The sequence below is a fragment of the Onychomys torridus genome, chromosome 3 (assembly GCF_903995425.1).
Source record: "Onychomys torridus chromosome 3, mOncTor1.1, whole genome shotgun sequence".
NCBI lineage: Eukaryota > Metazoa > Chordata > Mammalia > Rodentia > Cricetidae > Onychomys > Onychomys torridus.
The window spans coordinates 136,018,141-136,043,445 of record NC_050445.1 but is presented as its reverse complement, the minus strand read 5'-3'; the positions used below and the strand labels follow the sequence as shown (position 1 = coordinate 136,043,445).

Genomic DNA, 25,305 nt, shown 5'->3' with positions numbered 1-25,305 from the left:
ATCTCTGTGAGTTTGAGGCTAGCCTGGGCTAGAGTGAGTTCCAGGACAGCCAGAGCTACACAGTGAGATCCTGCCTCAAAATAAAATAAAATAAGTAAAAAGAAGAAATATGTAGTGTGGAATCTTGACTATGCTGGATATGGTTCTGAGTGCATTGCATTCTGGCAGGAGGTAATCAGTGGCTGCCAGTTAGGAACAGAGGAAAACCATGTGCATTCTGGCACGGGTAATCCGGCCAGGTGTGCTCCAAACTTGGGGAATGTTGCACTGTAACTCCAGTGGTGTTAGCTGTTTGTGAACACAGGTAGGGTGTGGGGTTGGGGTTGGAAGGGGCAGGGCACTGCCCGCCCCCTGGAGCCTGGTTACAGTCGGTTGCTGTCCCTTGCCTCCCTTTCTTCCGCCTCGTCATAAAGATGTCTGGATTTTTCCGCTCTTAACAAGTTAGTTTTTTGTTTTTTGTTTTTTTGTTTTTTTTTTTTTTTTTTGACTAACTACCATTTCTAAGTCTGGGCTTGTAAGAAAAGAATGGACTCTTTATGACCTTCAAAATGTTTTCTTACTGCCATGACCTAAAATAAACCGTTATTTAGGGGAGACCAGAGGATGGTTCCGATTAATTCCAGCATTTCTTTTATTTGTTTTTGTATTTCTTCTTCATTTGTGGTGCTAAGGATGGAGCCCGGAGCCTTTGACAGGTTACTGCTCTGCCCTGAGCCACACCCCTAGATAATGCATTCTTCTTTTTTCAATCCCGTACTCTTGGCCACATGGATATCAAGACAGGCCGTACTTATTAGCAATGTGGCTTTTAATATCCAGAGCCAGGAAGGCTGCTGAGTACGTCACCGTTTTGTGGTAAGAAGCCAAGCCAGTGTGTGTGTTAAGAGTCACCGTCTTACACTCTCTGGCTTGTCCTCTCTCCTGGGAAGCAGGAGGGGAAACGCCGGTCCCTGTACTTCCCACCCCCTCCTACGGAACTCAAGACATGTCACAGGGGTTTCGATGTAATCCCACGAAGCTTTAGCAGGATGTGTAGAAAAGCGGAGTGTCCCCCGCTTCCCTGAGCATTGCCTGGTGATTTGTCCAAAGAAACAGCTTCACTCAGTGTCAGGGTCATCCCTGTCTAGAATCTGGGGTCTGTCCCTGAGAATTGGTTCCATCAGCACCAACAGCCTGGGGGTTCCCACCAGCACGCCTGGGGGCTCCCACCACGGGAGTCCGTTCATTGGAGAGTGCTGCTCCTTGCCCCTGAGTAGTGAATCCAGTGCATCTCCGCAGATCCTCCCGTTACCCCACCCCAGAGTAAGGTGTCTTCATAGCAAGGCTCCACCCAGGCTCCTTTATCCCAGAGGTGATGAGTGGGGTGTTCTGACTGGAGCGCTCCAAGAGTGCCGTGGCCAGAATTGTCCTAGCGTTAGACTCGGAGGACTTCAGAGATCCAAGAGGTGGCAGGTCATCAGTCCTTCCTCCTCACACGTTCCGAAACGGGAACTCAAAGCCACGGGAGGGAGACTGACTTCCCGAGGGTCACGGCGCAGCCAGTGCAGACTCGCCTGGGGTGGGACTGACGCCCTGCTCCCTTTGTTCTTTGTCTCTGGATAGTAGTTCCAATAAAACATGACAGAAAGGAGATCGGGGGAGGAGTGGGTGCAGACGTATATAAGGGTTCTGTTTCCCACCTGCTCAAATGTCTGCACAGGAATGGGGAGACTGGTGGTGGCCATTTCTGATATTCTGGTATGGATAACAGCGTTATTCTAAAATATGAATTTGGAAATGTGGTGGCTGTAAACCCACCCCACATGTACCTTGTGTAGTGGAAAGCTTTGGGATTCTTATGTGTCAAGGGACTCTGATGTGTCTGTCCTGTGCTGACACAATCCTTTGGCTTTCTTCAGCCTTCTTTGTACTAGTTCTTGTGGTCGTCTTTGAAGAGGGCGTCTTCCTGCTGGCCTCTCTGTCAGACCAGCATAGCTCAGCTCTTGTGCAGAGTCCTGGGTCCTTCTTGCTCATAGGCTGTCCCATTGTGTGCCCTCTGCTTAAATATGTCCATTCCTACCATGTGTCAGTGGCTCCTAAACCCGATCTCCCTCCTCAACCACTCAGACTTTAAGGCTAGTCATACTAGTACTTCCTTTAGTGGGCTCAAGACAGTGAGCTCATCAGCCAGCCACACAAAGGGGTGCTTATGGTTTTAATCTTTTGGCTTGCTGTAGTTTCCCAGATTCCAAGTGGCCTCTATCAGCACACTGGGACTCACTCTTGACCCTCACAGGACAGCTGGAGTGACCTCCCTGCCCAGGCCTGCATACCCTCCTTGCCTAGCTGAAAGCCTCGGCAGTCCCTGAATAGGCCATTGTGATATGTCTTTATGCTCATGTTGCCTACCAGACTGTCGGCTCCCCAACACCCTGTGTGGTGCCTGGACATGTTTTCAGTGCATGTCTGTCAAGGTCATGAGTGGTATCCGTCTCTGGGAAGGAGCATGTCTCCAGAGGGATCTCATCAACACAGAGATGCTAACCATTTTCTTGTTCTTCCTTGTTTCCTGTTAGACTAAGGTGACAGTGCCAGGTGATCAGCAGCCACCGCCCCCTCAGGGTCGTGCCAAGAGCAGGAGAGCATGGAGGAGAGGAAGCAGGAGACAACGAACCAAGCTCACGTCCTCTTTGACCGGTTTGTCCAGGCCACGACCTGCAAGGGGACCCTCAGGGCCTTCCAGGAGCTCTGTGACCACCTGGAGCTGAAGCCCAAAGACTACCGCTCCTTCTACCCCAAGCTCAAGTCCAAGCTCAACTACTGGAAGGCCAAAGCCCTCTGGGCCAAGCTGGACAAGCGGGGCAGTCACAAAGACTACAAAAAGGGAAAAGCATGCACCAACACAAAGGTGAGCCTGGCGGTTCCTAGAACATGGGGTCGTCAGCACAGGGACTTCAGCTAGCTTCCAGGAGGGCTTGAGGAGAGGAGGGCAGGGCAGAGAGCAAGGCTGAAGAGCCCAGCTGAAGGGGTTAAACTTGGTCCAAACTTTGTTTCCTGTGTTCATTTGATGCTTCCCTTACCAGACCCTGAGCATATTCATGTATTCTCTTATTGAACACACAAAGCTTGAGAGCAGGTAGATAGAAGGTTTCTATTTTTCTGAAGCCTTCCCCCTCCAGCCTCACACTGTAGGAGGATGCAGGTCCCTTAGCAGGGACCGACACAGCCAGGCCCCTATGAGAATACTCTCTGAATGGGACTTCATGGGTCCTGGCCTGGCATCTTTTCCAGTCATCTTTCCATATTCAGCTCCTGGTAAGGATTTGTCACAAGTGTCAGGCTTCTTCCCATCTGAGGTCTGAAGGTTGACCGTAATTCACAAACAAGGGCCTTGTGAATGGAAGTATTAGTACTGCTGTCCTCCCAGTGTGGGAAAATAGAGTTTCCGCAAGAGGAGCTTGGATGGAAACCTGAGATGTGCACTCACCTGAGTGGGAGAAGGGTGAGAAGTGTGCACTCACGTGAGCCGGGATAGGTGTGAGGAAGTGAAAGGGCCGGAGGCAGTCTCTGCCTTGCTCTTTGAAGAACTCTTGTGGGAAGTCTAGGGAAAGTTAGTAAACAAATTTCCGACAGTTCAGGGCTGTTATTTCGGCCTTTTGTGACTTTTAATTTATCCTGTGGGACACCTCGAGGCCCGTCCCATGGTGAAGTTTGAAGATTTGAAGGCACGATTCTCGTGAGTCACTAGTAGACTTTAATTTAAAATAAAAGGAGGGGCCTACGGGGAGCTCACAGGTAGACTACTCAGCACCCCTCTTCTAACCCCAAAATCTCTCTCTCACACACTGAGTGAGTGAGAGAGAGCGCGCACAAAAAATGAAGAAAAAGAACACAGAGTCAAAGCATTGTGTATCTTCCTTCTGTGCATAAAGCACGGGCTGTTTAAGGTCAGTGTTTGTCCTGCCCCAAGGTGCTTAGAGCATTTCCCTGAGCTTTCAGTCTAGAAATGACTTTAACCCACTTCAGGGGCTGGAGAGATGGCTCAGCAGTTAAGAGCACTGGCTGTTCTTGCAGAGGACTGGAGTTGGGATCCCAGCACACATACTGGGTGTCTCACAGTCATAACTCTAGCTGTAAGAGATCTGACACCTTCTTCTGACCTCTTTGGGCACCTGCAATGCCTATACATACAGACAGACAGAAATAAATATATTTTAAAACAAGGCAAAGCAAAATTCCAGTGCCAGGATATCCAAATGTCTCTTCTGACCTCTGCTGAACGAGTTCAACAGATGATGTACACACATACACTCAAGCTCACACACATACACTCAGGTTCACACACATATCTCAGGCTCACATACACACACTCAGACTCACATACATACATACACTCAGGCTTATACACATACATTCAGATTCACATACATGCACTCAGGCTCACATACATGCACTCAGGCTCACATATCCACACATAAAAATAAGCAAACAGGGGCTGGAGAGATGGCTCAGAGGTTAAGAGCACTGACTGCTCTTCCAGAGGTCCTGAGTTCAATTCCCAGCACCCACATGGTGGCTCACAACCATCTGTAATGAGATCTGGCGCCCTCTTCTGGCCTGCAGGGATACATGCAGACAGAACACTGTATGCATAATAAATAAATAAATCTTAAAAAAAAAATAAACAAACAAATATTTAAAAACAAAACAAAAAACAAATTCTCCCATACATGAACCTTTGAGTCTTGAAAGTTGCCTCCTGGGAGGCATTTGCATGGTAGAACCAGACTTGCTTGCCTGGATGTAGCTAATCATCTTACATTTGGACAGCCTGTGACTTAAGGACTTCCTAAGGGTTCTGTTTTGATGAAAGATGAGATGCGATTTTCATACTGTTTGTTGAGATGATGACCCACTCAAGTCTTGCTGATCTTGAATCCTCCAGGCTGCTCCAGGCAGACATGGTAGTGTTTCCTTCTTCGCTGTGCTCAGCCATCACGGGCGTTTTCTCTAGGCCATTGCAAGGGCTCTGTTCTCCTAGGCAGGTATCCTGAAGTATGGCCCTAGGGGTGACAGTTAATAGGAAGTGTGTTTTGAGAGGTGTGGCCTCTGCCCTGACAGCACCTGTGTTTTCCAGTGTCTCATCATTGGAGCTGGCCCCTGTGGTCTTCGCACAGCCATCGACTTGTCCTTGCTGGGAGCCAAGGTAGTTGTTATCGAGAAGCGTGATGCCTTCTCCCGAAACAATGTCTTGCATCTGTGGCCCTTCACCATACACGATCTTCGAGGGCTGGGTGCCAAGAAATTCTATGGCAAGTTCTGTGCTGGAGCCATCGACCACATCAGTGAGTACCACCAACTCTTCCTGCTCCCTTGTTCAGTGCACAGAGACAGGTAGGTGACCCGAGGGCTTCCTCGTCAGCCAGGATGTGCACCTTCCACTAGTGTTCTAGAATCTAGGCTTCTTAACCTCAAGTGGGTCTCTTGTGCAAAAGCAAGTTAGAGTTTGACTTAAAGATTCTTAGTTCGGGGCCAGGCAGCATGGTGGTGGCACACGCCCCTTATCCCAGCACTCAGGAGGCAGAGGTAGGCAGATCTCTGAGTTTGAGGATAACCTGGTCTACTGAGCAAGTTCTGGGACAGCCAGGGATACACACAGAGAAACTCCAAACACACACACACACACACACACACACACACACACACACACACACACACACACACTCGTTGTTGGGTCTTGGGACCCTTGCTAAGTACTCACGGTGTGTGCAGTAGAAGAGGAAGGGTGGGCATTGGAAATAGGGTGGACAGTTTGGATTTCAACCCTCTGGTGGTTCTTAGTTCCGTGAAAGGAGTGCACAGGCTTAGGTTCTGTGTTGCAATCTTGTATACCCTCTACTAATGCAGGAAAACAGTGCCATGGGGACACAGACGTGGGAAACACACACAAAGAAGTAAGAGTCATAGCTTGGACACAAATGCCAAGTCTGCAGTGCCAGTCTGTGTTCTGGTGATAAATGAAGTCAGAGCCTTGTATTTGTCTCAAGATGGTCTTGTTTTCACGAAGTGGCGTATCTGAAACCAGTTCGGAACAGTGTCTGCATCATAAGCTGGAGAAGTCTTTTTACTGTCATTAATTAGTCTAGGGAGATGTTAGTAAGGAGCATTTGTTCTGAGCTCCTCCATCTGTGACCTGAAAATACATTTAGCCATTAGAGCTTTCACTGTTTGAAGTGGTTATACCAATTTATCCAACACTAGCTGGCGGCTGCCACATTCCACTGGCAAGAGGAGGTGCTCAGCCCATCTGCTAGGCTGTAATTTGTAAAGCATCTTGGAACCCACAGTTGTCTGCAGAAATAAAGTGTGTGCTAGCCCAGGCCTCAGTGAGTCTTCGGGAGGGTGACTCAGAAGGGCAAGGATACGGTCAGCTGAGGAGGATGACTTACCAGGGGATTTGCAAGTGCTCATAGCTCATTAGTCACAGGCTGCAGGTAAATTTGACCTTAAGAGAGGACCAAGGGTCGTTGACTCACTGGATTTGTGGTCCTTATCTGTGGCCAGATTTATTTTAGGGCAGAGGCATCTTGACCAGGGACGGGATTTCTGTTTCATTGTAACCTCTCATTGATGCCAGATCTAGTAGGATTCATCAAATATGCTTATTACTGTGATAATGAGCAGGATTCAGGCCTTTTGGACCTCAGTTTCCACAACTGTACGTCACTGGTGGTGGGAAACAGTAAGAGATAGGGTGGGGTTGTGGTTTCTTTGGTGTATCTGGGAGGAGCATGTGAGGCCAGCAGGGGCTTAGGTTGGAGGACATGCTATGGCATCCTACCTGTGGGCTCGCCTCTCCTGTGCTGGCAGCAAGTGGGTGCTGCTGAAAACAGTGGACCCTCTGTCATCAAATTAGGTTATTCGGAATACCCGGCTCCAGAAGTGGGGTGGCCTAGTGTATCCAGAATGTTTCTTCCACTGTTTGATGTTACCTTTACAACGTGGAGGAAGAAAGAGAACTTCTGAGACATGTCTCTGCTGAGACAGCCTTTGGGAACCTAAGCAGACATGGACGGATGGGAGCCTGAGGGTTGGCACCACAAGGCCCTCCCCCTCCTGCCCCCTTGCGATCAAATTTTTATGTTCTTCTAGGTATCCGTCAGCTCCAGCTAATCCTCTTGAAAGTAGCTTTGATCTTAGGCATTGAAATCCATGTGAATGTGGAATTCCAAGGACTTGTTCAGCCTCCCGAGGACCAAGAGAATGAACGTGAGTTGGACTGGACAGAGGAAGGCATGAGGGCCCTGAGTGGGTGAGAACAGATGAGATCATGGGAGGAACCAGAAGGACTTGCAGGTGGTTTTCAGTGCTGACTAAAGGGGCTTTGTTCATGCAACCTGGGCTTTTGAGGACTTTTGGCTTGCCCAAGAGGCCTTTGACATGGTATTGGGCGTGGCTGACATTTGTATTATAGGAAATGCAAAGGTAAAGAAAGCGTCTTTGTGAGTTCTTGTCAAAACTTTCTGCGCAAGGCTGCCCCCTTATTCTATGACATGTAGTACTTCGAATTGGGACGCCGTGTGATCTGTGTGTCTGGGTGTGACTTCCTCTAGGGTGTGACTTCATTTTGCTTTTGGTCCACAGGGATAGGATGGAGAGCATTGGTGCACCCCAAAACTCATCCTGTATCAGAATACGAATTTGAAGTGATCATTGGTGGGGATGGGCGTAGGAACACCCTGGAAGGTACTGGCTTTGGCCTGTTCTCTCTTGCCTGACTTATCACAGATTGGAGGCTGACCTGTCCCCAGAGACCACAGCCCTAAGAATTTGCATGTGTGCTCCCCAGTCAGTGCCTGCGAGGGGTATTTCTCACAGAACACTAAGAGACAAGCTGTGCAGAGAAGTATCGGTACCACAGCTTTTAGTCTATGCACGAATATGCCAGGCACACAGCACCCCTCCATTTTAAGGGTAACCTTTAGTACTGAGCAGGTAATCTGGTCAGATGGATTTCACATTGTCTGTGATGTGGGAGGGGACTTCCTGCTTGAGTTCTTCTTGAGTTCCATCCCTGTTAGGTGAGCTACCCACTTTCTCTGATTCTGGCCCCCCATATTCTCTCATTTGAAGTCCTTATCCCTGCTCTCTTTCCCTCTAGGATTTCGTCGGAAAGAATTTCGGGGCAAGCTAGCCATTGCCATTACGGCAAATTTCATTAACCGAAACACAACCGCAGAGGCCAAAGTAGAGGAGATCAGTGGTGTGGCTTTTATATTCAACCAAAAGTTTTTCCAGGAGCTGAGAGAAGCCACAGGTTGGTGTCAGGGCCTGCAGAGCCCCAGAGGTTGTTGGTGTGGATGGCCATGGATGCCACTTCTGTGCCCTTCGCCCTCTGTTCCTCTGCCCCTCCCATCCCGTGTTCTTAGCATGTTTCCACACTGTGGCTTTCATGGGTCAGTCTCAGCACAGTGACTAGGCTGCTCTGAGATTGGTTTTTGTTGGTTTTCCCTTCTGCCAACTCATCCCAGCTCCTTCCCCCACCCTACCAGCTAGGTTCTCTGCTGGATGAGCAGGCTTCCCACTGGCTGGTTTCGTTGACATCGTGACCTTTGCTATCACGCCGGCCTCTGGGGTCATCTGAGCTCACGAGCAACCATTGCTGGACGGGCATGGGATTGTGGGTGACTGTTTTCTGATGGATTGAGTTAGATACGTTGCTGCAATGAAACAGAAAAGTATCTTTATTCTGATTTCTAGAGCTTGATTTCTTTCCATTCCACGTGTCTTTCAGGTTAACTGAATAAAACATTCAGTATTTCTCTCTCTGCATTTAGGTGTCTATCCTGTTAGAAGTCTAGGCGAAGCCTCCAGCTTCCTTGGTGATTATCAAAGAGGTTTCACCTATCACATAACCCATCCCGTCTTGTAGATTGGCCAGCCTCTGCTTTACTTTTCCCATTTTCATGTTCTGTTTACTGTTGGTTATTGTTTTTAGGATAACCTAGGATATTGAGTGAGTTATAGGGCTGCACAAAAGAAAGCCAACCTCGCGATTTCCATGCCCTGTGCAGGAAGTGAGGATCTGAGCCTAGACAGCTTTCCTGCCCGGTGCTCGTCAGCGCTTTCTCTGAGCCCCAGACCCAGCCTTGTGGGCTCCATAGTGTCCCGTCCTCCCGATTTCTCACCCATCTGTCTTCTGGTTGCAGGTATTGACTTAGAGAACATCGTCTACTACAAAGATGACACACACTACTTTGTCATGACGGCCAAAAAGCAGAGTTTACTGGACAAAGGGGTGATACTGCATGTGAGCAATGGATTTCTTTCAGTTAGCATCTTTGTGGAACTACTTGATATGATCCCTAAGAAGAATTTTAGTCTGATGGGTTTTTCCTGTAAGGGACTGGAAATGACACTGAACACATCTGGAAACCCATGCTATTTATTAGTTTAACTTAAAAATATTTTTATTATGGAAGATTGAAGTTATAAACAGGAGGAAGGCAGAATGGGCCTGTGTGGCCATGATTATCGTTAGCTTTAATAGTCACCAACATGGCCAGATTGTTTCAACAAGCCCAACTCCTTCCTCCCCCCGTCCTGCTCTTCAACCAATGTAGACCAACTGTTAGACGTCACGTCCTGCATAATTAGCCAGTTTAACTTTAGGTAGCCTGGTTTATAGTTACATTGAATCCCATACATGACAATCATTGATCATACACCCTCCCACACCTACGGGGACTGAACCGAGGGCCTTGTGCATGCTGAGCAAGAACTCTGCCACTGAGATACATCCCTGGACTTTGTTTCAAAGAACTATTTCCTTCGAGACAGGCTCTTATATAAGTAGCTCGGGCTGGCCTTGAAATAACACCATAGCCCCAGGCAAGCCTTGAAAGTGTAGCCATCCTGCTCTAGCTTCTGAGTAGCTGAGATGATATGCCTGCACCACCAGGGCCCACATTAGTGGGTCCTCTTTTGGGGGCCAGAATGGCAAGCGTTGAACCCTGAAGCAAGCACTTGGTGTTTATAATAGCCTGACAGTGACTCAGGTTTTATTGCAAATGTGGTTACGAGAGGTCCAGGGAACACTGACCTGACCAGATCAGGGTATATTTAAGGCTCTAACTAACAGCAAAGGCCTGGTGTCTATCTTTAGCCAGTTCCAGCTCAGCCCTTTTTCTGGATGACTAATTTTATGATATACCCTGAGCCGTGGACCTGAAATCTAAATCACAGGCTAGCCGGTCCCTTAAGGAGCATGGAGGTCATCTCACTTGGTCTCGTAGATCTGGATGTGAGAATCACTTTCTCCATGTGATGAATGGATAGAAGAAGCCTCAGACCAAGCCCTGTGCAGTTCCCACCAGTCCCAGAGCTGACTCTTAGGGAGCTCTTTGTGTCTGCAGGGTGCTAACACATCAGGCCCTTAGAATGAGTCACACTATGGCTTTATCTATAGCAGACTGGGGAGTGAGCTGACAAGCACGTGCTTGGGACACAGTCTCCTTTCCACCGTGAACCTCGTGTCTGCATCTCAGCATGGCAGCCCTGTGTGTGTAGGGAACAGCAAGACAAAGCTCTTGGTACAGAGTTCCCTGCCAAATAAAAGCAAGGCGCGTTCAGCTGGATGCTTTATAAAGCTGGCTGGTTCATTATCTGGGGCTCTTCTGTTGCTGTTAGTACTGCAGTCAGGACGCCTGAGGACAGAGTTAAGACTCCAACCAGCCATCCATGCAGATCTGGGTTATCAGTTAGAACTGAATAAGAACAGTCTGGAATGCTGAGGTCTGATTTACTTTGCCTCTATATTTTTGTAGTGTAAGGGGTTTATGCTGCTAAATACTAAAGCCGTTGTGGCTACTTAACATTGAGCAAACAGAATTTCCAGGACTGACTTGAGTGTTTGTGTTTTGGCTTTTGACAGCTTATGGCTGTAACTGAGTACCCACAGGCCCCACTTTAGGGGGACAGACTTGACTCTGCACAGGAACCTCCAAAGTAAAGGAAGAGTTTCTCGGTTCTCTGCATAGAAAGCAGTGGTTTTCACGGAGCCTTGCAGAATCCTCAGATGATTTAGAAATCTCTAGTTCTCTCAGTGTGTTCCCTCCCATCCATCGTCCAGGACCTGCTCTCGCTCCACACCACACTTCTCTTTGCACTAAAGTTTTCAGATTTCCTTTAGGTGTAATAAATCGGAATTTCTTGCTGCCAAAAGCCGACAGACACCCAGATTAAAGTGATTGTAGGAAATACCAGACTTTAAAATGCCTTTTCAGTTTATAAGGTGCTGTTATGTGGCTATTTTACTTGATAATTGTAACAGCTCTGAGATAGATGACCTTTGCTGCTATCGAGTTGGAAAACCAGGTCCATTAGGCAAAGCTGATTCATTTTTAACCAATACCACCCCAATCCCTGTTCTTTTTAATTGATGTAAATGATTTGGTTTAGGTATGTAAAAACATCTTAGGGAGGAAAATGCCAAGAGACAAGGTCATGCTTGATGTTCGTTGTGGGGTTATAGCTGGCCAGTTGGGCAGCTACCCACTACACATCCCCATCTGGGCTTCTCCATCTCAGCCTCTGCTCTCCCTGGACAGGACTACACAGACACGGAGCTGTTGCTTTCCCGGGAGAATGTGGACCAGGAGGCCCTGCTGAACTATGCCCGGGAGGCTGCAGACTTCTCTACCCAGCAACAACTGCCTTCTCTGGATTTTGCCATCAATCACTACGGGCAGCCTGATGTGGCCATGTTTGACTTTACCTGTATGTACGCCTCTGAAAATGCAGCCTTGGTACGGGAACAAAATGGACACCAGTTACTAGTAGCTCTGGTTGGGGACAGCCTTCTGGAGGTGAGTACTGAAAGGGGCAGAGGCCCTGGTAACTAGGAGATAGTGATGAGCGAGTCTGAGTGTTCAGAGACTCCTTACAAGAATTGCTCCTTAGAGGAGAAAGGTGACGATGGGCCCCGGGACACTGGTTTACTTCCCTCTTTTAGAAGCTGAGTTACTTTAACTCTGTGTATCTCTTTTTCAGCCCTTCTGGCCAATGGGAACAGGAATAGCCCGGGGCTTTCTGGCTGCTATGGACTCTGCCTGGATGGTACGAAGCTGGTCTCTGGGCACCAGCCCCTTGGAAGTCCTGGCAGAGAGGTAAAGGGAAGAAGCCATAGGTGCCTCCTACAGGACTGGGGAATGGGCCTGCTTACTGCTCAGCCGATTGCGACTTCTTCCTCTTGTTTGCTTGTTCTTTTTACAAGAACATCGGGTAGAGAAGGGCAAGCTTCTGTCTTATAAAGTCACAGGCACTTCAAGGTGATCTGCCCAAGCTGCTCTTCTCATAATCCTCCTCAGACAGTGTCTCCTGTTGGCATGTGGTGTCTGCGTCTTTGTGCGCCACTGACTGGTCCTGACTCCTTTCCACTAATGACATGTGCAAATGCACAGGAGTAGCATGCTGTCGTCCATGTTCTGTAAGCCAGCGTGGCAGTGGGAACATGCTAGCTGTGGTCATCAGAAGTGGCTAGCTGAAAGGAAAACCCCTACATGCTTGTAAACATTTCTTGAACCGCTGGAGGTCAGGTGTTTTGAAGCAGATGATTGTAAGTGAGGCAGGGACCTTACTTGCTGTTTACCCTGACCAGGAGAAACAGAAATGTGAGATTTCCTAGATGAAAACATTATTCTCTGATAATTGATATTATTACTTTTCTATTGTGTGACAAAACATCATGACCAAGACAGCTTAGAGAAGAAAAAGTTTATTTGGGGGCTTACAGTTTCAGAGGGCCATCATGATGACCAGATTGGGGAGCATGGCAGCAGGCAGGCAGGCATGGTGCTGGAGCAGTAGCTGAGAGCTCACATCCAATCCATAGGTCTGAAACAGAGAGAGAGCTAAGCCCACTCACAGTGACACACCTCCTCCAACAAGGCCACACCTCCTAGTCCTTCCCAAACAGTCCCGCCAACTGGGGAACAAGTATTCAGGCGTAAGAGTCTTTGGGGGCCGTTCTCATTTAAACCACCACATTTCAGCCTCTAGTCCTCATAATCTTGTGGCCACATTGTAATACAAAATGCATTTAGTCCAACTTCAGAAATCCCCATAGTATCTCACAATCTAAACACTTTAAAAGTCCACAGTCTCTTCTGAGATTCAAGGCAGTCTCTCAGTTGTAAGCCTCTATAAAATCAAAGGGCAAATCACATACTCCCAACATACACTGGCACAGAATATGCATTACCATTCCAACCTGGTAGAACGGGGATAGAATGAGGAAATGCTGGGCCCCAACAAGACTGAACCCCACAGGGTAAACTCCAAATCCTGTTGCCCCGCATCTGATGTCAGAGGGATTAGAAGGCTGTGTCCTTGCCTGCAACACACTGCTCTCTCTGGATGGTTCCTCTCCCTGGGCCACTCCCCCGGGCAGACCTCCCAGGGTTCTGTCACTTCCAACATCCTGGGATCTCCAGCACAATGCAGGCTTCACCTTGACAATTTCACCCAGTGGCCCCTCAGAGCCTCCTTGCAGGAACTCCCCTGCCTTAGCCTGGCCTCAGCCGCTGTTCCTAACCTCAGAGGAAGATTCCACAACACCTCTACTCATGTGTCCTCGTGACTCTAAACTTGAGGGTCTAAACCCTGAGCCTTGCAGCTGGTATTTCCAAGTTTGGCTGCCCACCTGGGATGGAGCTGGCCCCTTCTTGGGTTACATTTGCATGAACTTTGACTTGTTACTTTTAGGAACAGAAAATTCCTTAGGCCTTTTCCTTTCGTTAGCTGCAGGGCTAGCTGGGTGGGACCTTGCCCCTTGGGCACCACTCCCTTTTTCTTTTTCTTTTTCTTTTTTTTTTTAACCATTTCACACCAGGCCTCTCAGTATCTCCTTTAGCACCAGCCTTGGTGCCAGCATTAAATTTTCTTATGTTCTCAAACTGTACGTCTTGTATTTCTTTTGCCCGGTTGCTCTCTTTCGTTGTAGACCTGCATAAGAACAGTCTCTAATGTGACAGTTAATATTAGGCTATCTTGAATTTTTTTTTTTCCAGTAAAATTAGTTCAAAACACTTCAATTTACCCTCAGGCAGATTCTTAGGACTAGGCCAAAAGCAGCCACCTTTTTTTTGCCAAAATATCACAGGAATGGCTTTTAGCCCAGCTGCTACTGTTACTCCCCTGTGAACCCTCGAGCTGGGTTAGTCCATATTGCTCTCTGCACTGTTGTCTTCTAAGCCCCTACTAGGATGGGCGCTAAGCGGTGCTTACAGTGTTCAGCTGCTTTCCTAGTCTAGAGTCCCAAAGCCTTCCATACTTCCCCCAAAATTAGCATAGTCAGGCAGGTCACAACAATACCCATTCCTGGTCCTAACTTCTGTCTTAGGGTTACTACTGTTGTGATGAAATACCATGACCAGTGTGCATCGTGGGGAGGAAAGGGATTATTTGGCTTACACTTCCACATCACTGATCATCATCAAAGTCAGGACAGGAACTCAAGCAGGGCAGGAACCTGGAGGTAGGAGCTGATGCAGGGGCCAATGAGTGCTGCCTACTGGCTTGCTCTTCGTGTCTGCTCAGCCTGCTTTCTTACAGAACCACCAGCTCAGGGTGGCACCACCCACAATAGGGTGAGCCCTCCCTATCCCTAACTAAGAAATGTCCTACAGGCTTGCCTACAGCCTGATCTAATTAGAAGCATTTTCTTAATTGAGATTCACTGCTGTTAGATGACTCTAGCTTGTGTCAAGTTGACATAAAAACCAGCCAGCACATCCTGTCATTTTAAATCTTTAATGTAAGGCATGCATCTGGATATAAAAAGCCTTTTTTTTTTTTTGTTTTTGTTTTTTGGGTTTTTTGTTTTGTTTTGTTTTGTGTTTTGAAATAAGAGTCTCCCTCCCCTGTAGTCCTAGCTGGCCTTGAACTCAAAGCACTCTCCTACCTGAGTGTCCCATGTGCTAGAATTATGGATATGAGCTACCACATCTACCACCTCAGTACCACCATCCTGGGGTCCAGATCTCCAGCATGTGACCTTTGGGGAAGTAGGCACAGCACGGACAGACTCAGTGAGGAGTAACAGACTTTTATGCTGACAGAGAAGATGTTTTGGAAGTGCCCTCCATTCTTTATATTAAATACTCTGCTATTGAGGGGAGGTTCAGCAAAGATGATTCCGTGTGGATAGGACTCAGGACAAGACAGACTGTGCATTCCAGTAACCCACACAAGCCGGCCACATGTTCCTTTTGAATTTCTTAGATGTCATAGTAGATATTGGCACACTACAGGATAGCCTTCTAAGCTAGCCACCACCCACAGCATTGCCCCTGCTCTTCCTTTCGGACCTTTCCATGGAGTCACTGAGTTCTGGTCTGGAGGGAAGAGCTGAGATCAGTTTGGTTAAATAGATTCATCAGGGATGATGGTTTGCTGACTTGTCCGGTAATTTGGTGCTTGTCACTACTGTGAGCACACTGTTGTATGTCGTTGCAGGGAAAGCATTTATAGGTTGTTGCCTCAGACCACCCCTGAGAATGTGAGCAAAAACTTCAGCCAATATAGCATCGACCCTGTCACTAGGTATCCCAATATCAACATCAACTTCCTCCGGCCAAGCCAGGTAAGAGCATTCTTACTGTTATGTACTCCTAGGCCCATGTTCTGGATGCTCATAGCTCTGATCAATAGACCAGATAGGAATGTATATAACTATGTTTGTTATTATACGATATATATTCCAACAGGAATGCGTGTAGCTATGTTTGTTATTATACAGTATATATTATACAGCATATATTATACAGTATATATGCTTGTTATTATATAGTATATATGCTTGTTATTATACAGTATACATTCCAACAGGAATGTGTGTAGCTATGTTTGTTATTATATAGTATATATTATACAGTATATATGCTTGTTATTATATAGTATATATTATACAGTATATATGCTTGTTATTATACAGTATACATTCCAACAGGAATGTGTGTAGTTATGTTTGTTATTATACAGTATATATGCTTGTTATTGTACAGTATACATTCCAACAGGAATGTGTGTAGCTATGTTTGTTAGCACACACTAACCCAAGTTGGTATCTCTGTTGTTGAAAGTAGATATTATTTCCCATTACCACATTCAGCAGCTAGGGCACAGAGGGCCAGTCTTTCCTTCTTTTTCTTTATTGGTTGGTCAGTTGTTTTGAGTTTGGGGTGGGGTTGGGGAGACTTACTACATAGCCCAGGCTGGCTTTGAACTTGTGATAATCCTCTTGGGTCAGCTTCCCAGATGCTGGAGGTAGAGTCGTGAGCCACTGTGTCTGGCTAAGTGGAGTTTTTTAGTGGCTTGTAAATCAGAAATGACGAAAACAAAAGACCTGGAATGTTACCCTCCACCTCCCCATTCAGGCCACACAGAGTAGGGCAAAGGGTACCGGCTGGTTCAGTAGTCGGGAAGCATGACGTCACCGACAGCATCCCCACCCATCACCTGAGACTCAGCAGGTTGTGGGCTTTCTCTGAACCTAGTTCTTCACCTGAGAAGTGCAGTTGGTAACCTATGCCGACTCACGGCATCACTGTCAGACCAATGCAATTGTGCTCTCAATAGAGCTTTGAAAGGGCAAGGCGCTCTCTACAAGTAGAAGGCACTGTTGTTAGTGTCAGCCTAGATTTTGTACTGGCCTCTGCTGTGACATCTAACAGAGCACAACAGTCCTGAGGAGCAGGACACATTAGGAGGTAGCCTCCTTTGCACGTTCACCTGTACCGTAGAGGATTTTCTTCTATGCCGTCTGCCCGATGTCTGCAGGCTCTGTGAATGTGTTTGAACAGTGTCTATGAATACTCTGAGGGTGGGCAGCATCAGATCAGAGGGACTGCTGTGGCCAACGGGCTTCTGTCAGCACAGCAGCTTACCTCATTCCGCTAAAGCTCCAAGGCCTCGTGGAGAATCTAAGCTTACCATGGAGCATATAGCTCTGCTTAGCCATGCAAGACCATAACCTCACTCCCAGCACTACCAGAAAGTAAAAACAAAAATCCAGACTTTACCACCAGCTTGCTTCTTTTAAGTGGGGACTTGTTATTCTGGGTTTCATTTTCCTTTTCAACCTTTGAACTTTGTGCCAGGTGCGCCATTTATACGATAGTGGAGAGACAAAAGATATTCATCTGGAAATGGAGAGCCTGGTGAATTCCCGAACCACTCCCAAGCTGACTCGGAATGGTGAGTTCTGACAATGGTCTAACCTGTTCAAAGAAGTCTGCACTCATCCATCAAGCTGTTGCGTGACCACAGTGCTATCAAAGGCCCTGGGCTGTAGCCAGTGGCTTTACCCTCTGGGGATATTAGGTTGCTGCCAGGGTGTATTTTTATGTCATGACTGAGGTAGGTTTGCTAGTGGCAGGCACCTAGTGGATAGAACTCAGGAATGTTGCTTACACTCTTTGGGATGCACAAAATGACCCTCACATACACAGAAAGGTATTGTGGTCTAAGGTAGTACAGGAGGATAGAGGTAAATTATTGTTTCATGAACTTTTCCTAGGGAGATAGAAACAAATGTCTGATTGTCCCAGATGGGGAACCAACAAAAGTAATAAATAATAACCAACAAAAGTAAAAAGTCCACTCAAGTGTAGCCCTGTGAACCAGTGAGTTCATAAGCATACCTGCAGGAACATGGATGACCCCCAGATGTCCACATCACTGAAGTCTCACTCCTATGTAGATGATGACTTCTCCATAGCTGTGTGGATGGAGGCTTCCCTTCAGTTAGTTCTGTGCTTTCTCTATGCTCCAGCACCTCCTGAGACTGTGTGCAGCCAGAACAGCATCATGTAAAGCTGAGGTGTTTCCCTCCTGTGAGGGGACATCAATAGCCCTGACCTTAAGGGTCGCTTGCCACTTACCACTCTGTTGAAGATGGTAATGCTCTTAAACTTGGAAGACAGTGTCCCACAGCAGTCAGTTACAGATCCTGGAGAGGGTGAGAAAGAATGTGCACACAAGCTCCCGGGTACCCGTACACACACTCTAGTTTTGGGAGAGAGCATGCGGTGGCCTTTCTCCTGGGTCCTGAGACAGCACCATCATGCTGTGGCAGACATGAAGGTTGTTATGCCCAGATCACAGGGACCCCCAAAAGACCACCACAGAGACCAAATCCTGCATGTAAAAGCAAAGAGCCTTTATTTCAAACTCTGAGCTTGGTCTCTCTGTCTGTCCAGTGCAGCAGTGAGAACAGAGAGCCCTGAGCTCAGGTAGGGCAGAGTTTTTATCACAGCAGAGGTTGGGGTGAGGGGATTTCCTGGGTCCAGGACCCTGATTGGCTGACAATTGTCTAGGGATATCTGTAAAACAAAAAATAGTGTGTGCTAGACTCAAGAGCATCTGGCCACCTTATCTAATGGTTGAAATGTTTGGGATGTCAGGTACTTCTTTACCCCGGGATGGATCCCTGGGTGGTATCAGCTTAAGGCTTTTCCTGGATCTGGGTGTTGCCTGCCAGTAAGCCTGTCAGAGAAGCTATGTCTAGGCCCCTAAGCCTGTCATGGCTGCTGTGTGGTCAAGGTGTTTTGGGGCCCTCCACAAACGTCATTCTGTGTTTTGTGCGTATTGAAGGACTGCTGGAGATTTTCTAAGGAGAGTGGCATTGAGCACAACTCATCAGGCGCATTAGAGCGGACTGAGCAGGGAAAGATGCATGGTGCCCGGAAACTGTTCAGGAAATAGCTCAGTAGTCAGTCTGTGGTAAAGGCCAGAATCTGGGGCTGAGGCGGTGAGCCACAGTAGAACCTGGACTTTGGGGCCAGATACCAGCAGGTCTTAGTCCAAGCTGTGTCTTCTGTAGTGCTTGTGGCTTTGAGCAGATTAGTTAGACCCTCAGAACCTCTCTGACCTGGGAGGAACGACATCGCTCTTGGGTTGCAGTCAGGAGGTCTCTGGCATAGCATTGGCCACAGTGCTCTGCATGCTGTGGGTGGAAACAGCAGCTGTTTTGTCTTTATTGTTAGTAGGAAAAGTCCGAAGCACCACGTGGATAAGCATGGACGGTTAATTGTCCTGAGAGGTACCAGGTAGATAGGTGTGGTTTTGCTGCATCAGTCCAAACAAGGAGGTGAGGAGGCTGGAAAGGTTTGAGTTCTATCTTGGACAGTTTAATAACATGGTCGTGAGATGTCAGGGTAGATGTGAAAACCAGCAGGCAGTTTGTGACATCCTCTTCTTCTCCCCTGGGGTGTCAGCCCTTGAGAGCAGAGACTGTATCTCTCTCTCACCACAACCGTGTTCACCTACGCATCTTCAGTCAGTCACCTACGCATGTCAATAGACATGGGGCGGGTGGATGTGCGGACATGGGAAACATCCGAGCGGGTCAATAGCAAGGCCAAGAGATGGCCCAGAAGTGCTCCATTTGTTGTCTCAGACCATGCTGGCACTGTGAAGGACTTAGCAAGACTCTAGTCATAGGCGTTTTTTAAATCATCTGTCCACAAATCACCAAGCGACTTGATGCAAAGCGAAGTCCTAGCTGCCTTGGGAACAGGAACATGCTGCTCAAACTCGGTTCAGTGCTCGAAGACTCCTCAGGGTGAAGACATGTCAGCGAGTCACATGCCTCGTCGTTGGCTCCACGTGTGATCCTTTATAACACAGGTTGCTCACCTGAGTCGGGGGAACTGTCCTGGTCTGGAATATTTGGCCTTGTCATTCTTAGCCTACAGAGTCTCTTCACTTGGCGCTCAGTCAGGACCTTAGGAAGTGAGACTGAGGCTTTGTTTGCTTTTGGTTTAAGGTACCACAGAGGAAACCTTTTCTAATCTAATCTCCCGGTGTTGCTGTGGAGGAAAGGCTTCCTCAGCCTGTTGCCAGGCAACTCTCCAGGGACATCTTGACTCTGTTGCCAGTGAGGTATCAGCTTAGGAGGTGGCACTTTGCCATGCACTTGTTTCCAGGAGTGGTGCCGGAACATGGCTTCCGTGTGGCAGGTCCTTGTCACCTGCTCCGAGGTATCTCTCTGGGGCATTAACCCTGGAATCAGATAGGTTGGTGCCTAAAAGTGTGCCAGCATGATACTAGTGGTATGAACTCGTGCCTCACTGCTTCCTTCCAAAAATAGCACTGACATTTTGTCCCCACCCTCGAGAGTTTTCCAAACTGGCTATGTATACTGCAAGGAGGCTGCTATTGTCAGCATTACTAGGTAAGCATACTGCAATAACTATTTTTATTGTTTTAGAGTCCGTAGCTCGTTCAAGCAAACTGCTGGGATGGTGCCAAAGGCAGACAGACGGCTATGCAGGGGTAAATGTGACAGATCTCACCACGTCTTGGAAAAGCGGCCTGGCCCTGTGTGCAATCATCCACAGATACCGCCCTGATCTGATGTAAGTCATGACCAATTTTGTGTTTCATTTTATATTCACCCAGGATCCAGAGCCCCTTATGTAAATTGTATGCTTTTTCCTAGTATGGGTTGCATGGTAAAATGTTTTCTCCAGAAGGCCAGGATTTTTACTGACTTGTATTTAAAACTCAATTCCCAAAAAAGTTAGCTTTAAAAATGATAGCATGCCGAAGGTCAAAAACTGGTTTTAACACCCACCTGGGCCTGTTAACTTTGCACAAAGGAAAACTCTGTTTATTGGCCCCGGGTTGAACTCTTCAGTTTTGGCTAGCTCTCTCTCAGATGCTATTGATCACAAGGGAAACCTGGCGAGAACACTTGGCTAGTTCAACCCAATAGAAAACAACAGATACGTACCTGATTTATGATGGTCTCGGGCGTTTTCTCTGTTAAAGAGTGTGCTTTTGCTGGTGTGCTCCTGAGCATCAGGAGATGTCATCTTACCTTCTACCCTCTGACAGCCATTTTTCACTCCTCTGTCTACAGAATCAGTACAGAGTGGCCTTGGGTCAGCCGCTCAAACAAGGCACTCAGGACACCCGCCCACCCCCAGGCTCTTGTTACTATGGAAGCCAAACAGAATGAGAGGCAGCAGAAGCTGGGGGGTTTCTTGGCTGCCTTCTTTTTTATCATTAGGTCCACTCAAGGGTTCAGGTTTTGCCTGTTGTTTTAATGCTTGGCTAAAAGACATAGTCCCTGTTCTGTGATATTAGCAAGCTAATGATGCAAGAGGTAATAAAACCAGCCTCGCGTGGTGCAGATTAACAGCGAGGACCATGTGTAAGGCTCTGGGTTCGATCCCCGGTACCACAAAACGAAACCACTGTGGCCAGGCTTGCCTGTGATCTCAGCCTTGGGCGGCTTAAGGAAAAGAGTTGAGTTTCAGATCAAAACTGTCTCCTAAAATGAATAAATAAATACAGAGAGGTGGGGGCGTAGCCTTTGCCCAGCAGACACCCACCAGGCTTTAGTTCGATTCCCAGGCAAAATGAAAAGAAGGGGTACATTTCTGATGTAAAATAAATGACCTCTGAAGCTCATCCAAAAGTTGGTTAAAAAAAAATAAACCTAAATGAAAGTAGTGTTTTGTCACTTGTACCAGAGAAGAAGGCTGAGGAGAGAGGACAGCCATGTAGCATGGCAATGTTTCTGAAGCTGGGGCGGGGGTGGGGGCCAGTTCCATCTCAAAGGGACAGCAAGGAAGAGGAGGAGGTAGTGAGGCAGCTGGGGGTGGGATGGAGTATGGGTAGAGTCCTGTTAGAACACCCTACAGTGGCCTGGAGAAGGCCTGAGGGTGGTCAGAGAGCAGGGGTGTATGGTTCAGCACTGCTGGGACTCTTCAAGGTGAGTGTTCGTGGTTTAATGGGCTTAATCTAAGAGAAAAATAATTTGTTTTTAATGGGAAAAAAAATCCCACGAGGTCAGTAGGTTAATGCAAAGGATGCCAGGATGGTGAAGTCAGCTGAGAAAGCCATCCTCTGAGTAGTGAGCGCAAAACCTGGGGCGGTGGGGGGGGGGTGGGCCATTGTTTATCACTGGGGATGGCTGGGAAAGCTCAGAGATTCAGCAGTGACAAACCTCTGAAGAAGGTTTTAGAATTTCCCCTCAGGAGAAAGCTTAGTAGAATTTACTGGAACTGTTAGGGCAAGCAGCAGTCCCAGGACATCGGGAACTCTATCCAGATAGGGTTATGTCACTGTTGGACATTAGTTTCCTGTGTATTTGTGGCCAGGCACATACTAAATAGCTCCCATCCAAGCTTACATTATAGTAAGGAGTTGGTGTCCCTGGAAGATGCAAGTTGTCTCTCTCCCCCCTCCCCGTTCCTCTAGATGGGTAGATCTCTAATCATTTCCCCACCAAAGGTGTTGTGCATTTCCCTAGTCAGGAGGGAAGAATGGGGGTCGAGAAAAGCCCATCTGCTCCCGGATGCAGGGATGACACCGGATCCCTGATCTTAGCCCGAGGACTGAGAAACGGCAGTGGCACCCAGTACTGTGTCTGGATGGAGGGCAGTGAGTCCAGCTTGACCCACCTCTCCTTGTCATGCTTCTCAGAGACTTTGATTCTTTGGATGAGCAGAATGTGGAGAAGAATAACCAGCTGGCCTTTGACATTGCTGAGAAGGAGCTGGGCATCTCTCCCATCATGACAGGCAAGGAGATGGCTTCAGTGGCAGAGCCCGACAAGCTGTCCATGGTGATGTACCTCACGCAGTTCTACGAGATGTTCAAGGACTCACTGTCCTCCAGCGGTAAGGACCCGAGGCTCAGGGTCTTGGCCTCCTGCTGCCTGGTCAGCAGGGAAGTCTCTAGAACCTTACTTCACATGTTCCTTCTCAGCACTGTGTTCTTAGACCTATGCTGTTTTCAACATCGTTCTCACTTTACCCATAAGTATGCAAAACTGATCTGTCCAAAGCTTTTTTCCTTGACTCCGCCTCCTCCCCCTAGCCTCTCTCAGACCCATCCCTTCTGCAAAAGTGGCTCCTGATGAACTTGGAAGTTCGTTGTAATACTGCTTCTCTTTGTGGCACTCTGCCCAGACCGCCCTGTGCCATTGCAAAGAATCTTCCCAACCCAAGTTCTTTTCTTGTTCCTCACCCCTTTGTGTATTTTTTCATTTTTTTTTAGTTTGTGTGTCCGTGTGCGTGCGTGTGTGCGGTTGCTCCTAGGGTCTCATGAACATCAGACAAAGCTCCTTACACCAGAGCTACGTGCCTAGGCCTGTTTCTCGTCTTGTAGACTTGCTTTTTCTCCAGTCAGCCTCTGCAGTGATGTCTCTTGGATGCTCTCTCACGGTCACAGTGTCTGTGATGCTGTGTTCTGCTGGATCCCCAGTAACTCGCCCCTCTCTGGCTTCCCATGCATCATCTCCCTCTTAGAGATTCCCAGATGTTTCCTTGGTCCTCAGCCTGCTGCCTCGGCCAGCACTCAGTAGGCTACAAAAGTCTTCCTGTGCAACTTGTTCTGCTTTCCTTTCCTGTCGCTGTGATGAAAACCCTGACTGAAAGCACATTGGAGGAGGGTGGGGGTGAGGGGGGGGGGGGGCACACAGGGCAGTTACTTGGCTTTCACTTCCAGGTCACAGTCCATCATTAAGGGAGGTCAGGGTGGGGACTCAAGCAGGAACCATGGAGGAACACTGTTTGCTGATTTACTCTGGTTCATTCGCTCACGGGCTTATGGTTAGCCAGCTCTACAGCCCAGGGCCACCTGCCTAGGGACAGTACCACCTACGGTGGGGCCGGGTCCTCCTGTATCAGTGGATAATCAGGACAATCCCCCCAGGCCAATTTGATCTAGGCAGTTTATCCAGTCACGTTTCCTCTCAGACGACACTAGGTTACATCAGGTTGACAATTGAAGCTACCTAGGACACTACTTACCGTCACGGAAGCATAGTGCTTCAGAGTGTTGGCCACAGTGTCCACCTGGGTGTTGTTCCAGCATTTCCACTTTGCAACTTCGGACAGATTGCTAAATTTCCTTCAGTCTCCCTGTATGTGAAAAGAGAGTGATGCATATAATGATGCTGTTTCGTGCTAAGAATGGCAAGTGAGCGTTGAATAAATGTTAGTGATTCATTATTGTTTCTAATTACCATTCTCAGAATTGCTATTAGTATAATATTAGATGGCTCAGTGGGTCAAGGTGCTTACCACCAGATAGTAAGAGCCTGAACCTGAGTTCAGTCCCTGGAAGCCCACAGATGGGCAGGAGGAGAAAACTGACTCCACAAAGCTGCCCTCGGACCCAGCACATGCTTGGGGCGTGTGCCTCCCCCCCCATAATAACAATACTAAGTTAGAATCCACAGTTAATGGTACCCCCTCCTCACAGCATCTTCAAGCCCATGTACCCTTGTCGGTGCCTGTGTCTTTCTCTAGTTGGATATGCATTTCTTACAACACAAACCCTGAACCCCTCTTCAGACACAGCTAAGAACAGAGCCTCTGCAGCCCCCCCCAAACTGACAGCCCCGTGTCTCATCCCTCTCAACCCTCCACCCCAACCTGAAGTTTTCTTTATCAAAATTGATCTTTGCCGGTCTGCTGTGATAGTCACAGGCAGAACCCTTTCCAGAGTGGAAGTGTAAGGAGTGGGGTTGGTTTTGTGGATGTGGATGGAAGAGAGAGTGTTCAGGCCGAAGCATGTGTCTCCTTTCTGATGTTTTCTGTGGCTGTGCGTGCCCTGTCTTAGATGGTAGCTCCTCGAGGCTGTGAGCTTCCTTCCGCCAGTTCCCCATATGGGAGCGTGGTTCCGGTCAGGGCTTTGTGGCGCTGTCCTAGGTAAACATTGCTCACTCCTGTCCACAGACACATTGGACCTGAATGCAGAGGAGAAAGCCGTCCTGATAGCCAGCACCAAATCCCCCATCTCCTTCCTGAGCAAGCTTGGACAGACCATCTCTCGGAAGCGTTCTCCCAAGGTATGTGCACAGCAGAGTCACGTTAATAGTGGCTGCAGAGCTAATGAATGGCAAAGGAAGGGGACCAGGCTAACGCTGTCTGTGTCTTCTCGTGGTGCAGGATAAAAAGGAAAAGGATTCGGATGGGGCTGGAAAGAGGAGAAAAACCAGTCAGTCAGAGGAGGTAAGATTCATCTTGGTTTGTCAGAACTGATTGCTCTGAATTATCCTTTTTGGTTTAAGGGTGTGTGTGTATATGTGTGTGTGTGTGTGTGTGTGTGTGTGTGTGTGTGTGTGTGTGTGTACACATTCGTGTTCCTGTGTGAGTTTATGTGCATCATGTATGTGCAGGTACCTGTGGAGACTGGAGGGCATGGGGTTCCCTAGAACTAGAGTTACAGGTGGTTGTGAGCTGCCACATGGGTGCTGGGAATTGAACCTGGGTCCTCTGCAAGAGCAGTAAGCACTCTTAACCA

The 25,305-nt window shown here is 48.0% G+C and overlaps 1 protein-coding gene across 8 annotated transcripts in view; it reads left to right on the top strand.

The window, feature by feature from the left end:
- The window catches only part of Mical3 (microtubule associated monooxygenase, calponin and LIM domain containing 3), a 205,026-nt gene that overhangs the window by 87,012 nt on the left and 92,709 nt on the right, over nt 1-25,305 (top strand). For all 8 annotated transcript variants that reach the window (XM_036180675.1, XM_036180668.1, XM_036180672.1 and 5 more), the window contains 14 exons: nt 2,556-2,887; nt 5,117-5,324; nt 7,132-7,248; nt 7,624-7,725; nt 8,141-8,296; nt 9,189-9,289; nt 11,589-11,846; nt 12,031-12,146; nt 15,496-15,622; nt 17,139-17,235; nt 20,252-20,399; nt 22,477-22,673; nt 24,738-24,850; nt 24,951-25,013. In XM_036180675.1, coding sequence (XP_036036568.1) covers nt 2,624-2,887; nt 5,117-5,324; nt 7,132-7,248; nt 7,624-7,725; nt 8,141-8,296; nt 9,189-9,289; nt 11,589-11,846; nt 12,031-12,146; nt 15,496-15,622; nt 17,139-17,235; nt 20,252-20,399; nt 22,477-22,673; nt 24,738-24,850; nt 24,951-25,013 — 2,067 coding nt within the window. In that variant the 5' untranslated portion in view covers nt 2,556-2,623. The remainder of the gene's footprint in view (nt 1-2,555; nt 2,888-5,116; nt 5,325-7,131; nt 7,249-7,623; nt 7,726-8,140; nt 8,297-9,188; nt 9,290-11,588; nt 11,847-12,030; nt 12,147-15,495; nt 15,623-17,138; nt 17,236-20,251; nt 20,400-22,476; nt 22,674-24,737; nt 24,851-24,950; nt 25,014-25,305) is intronic.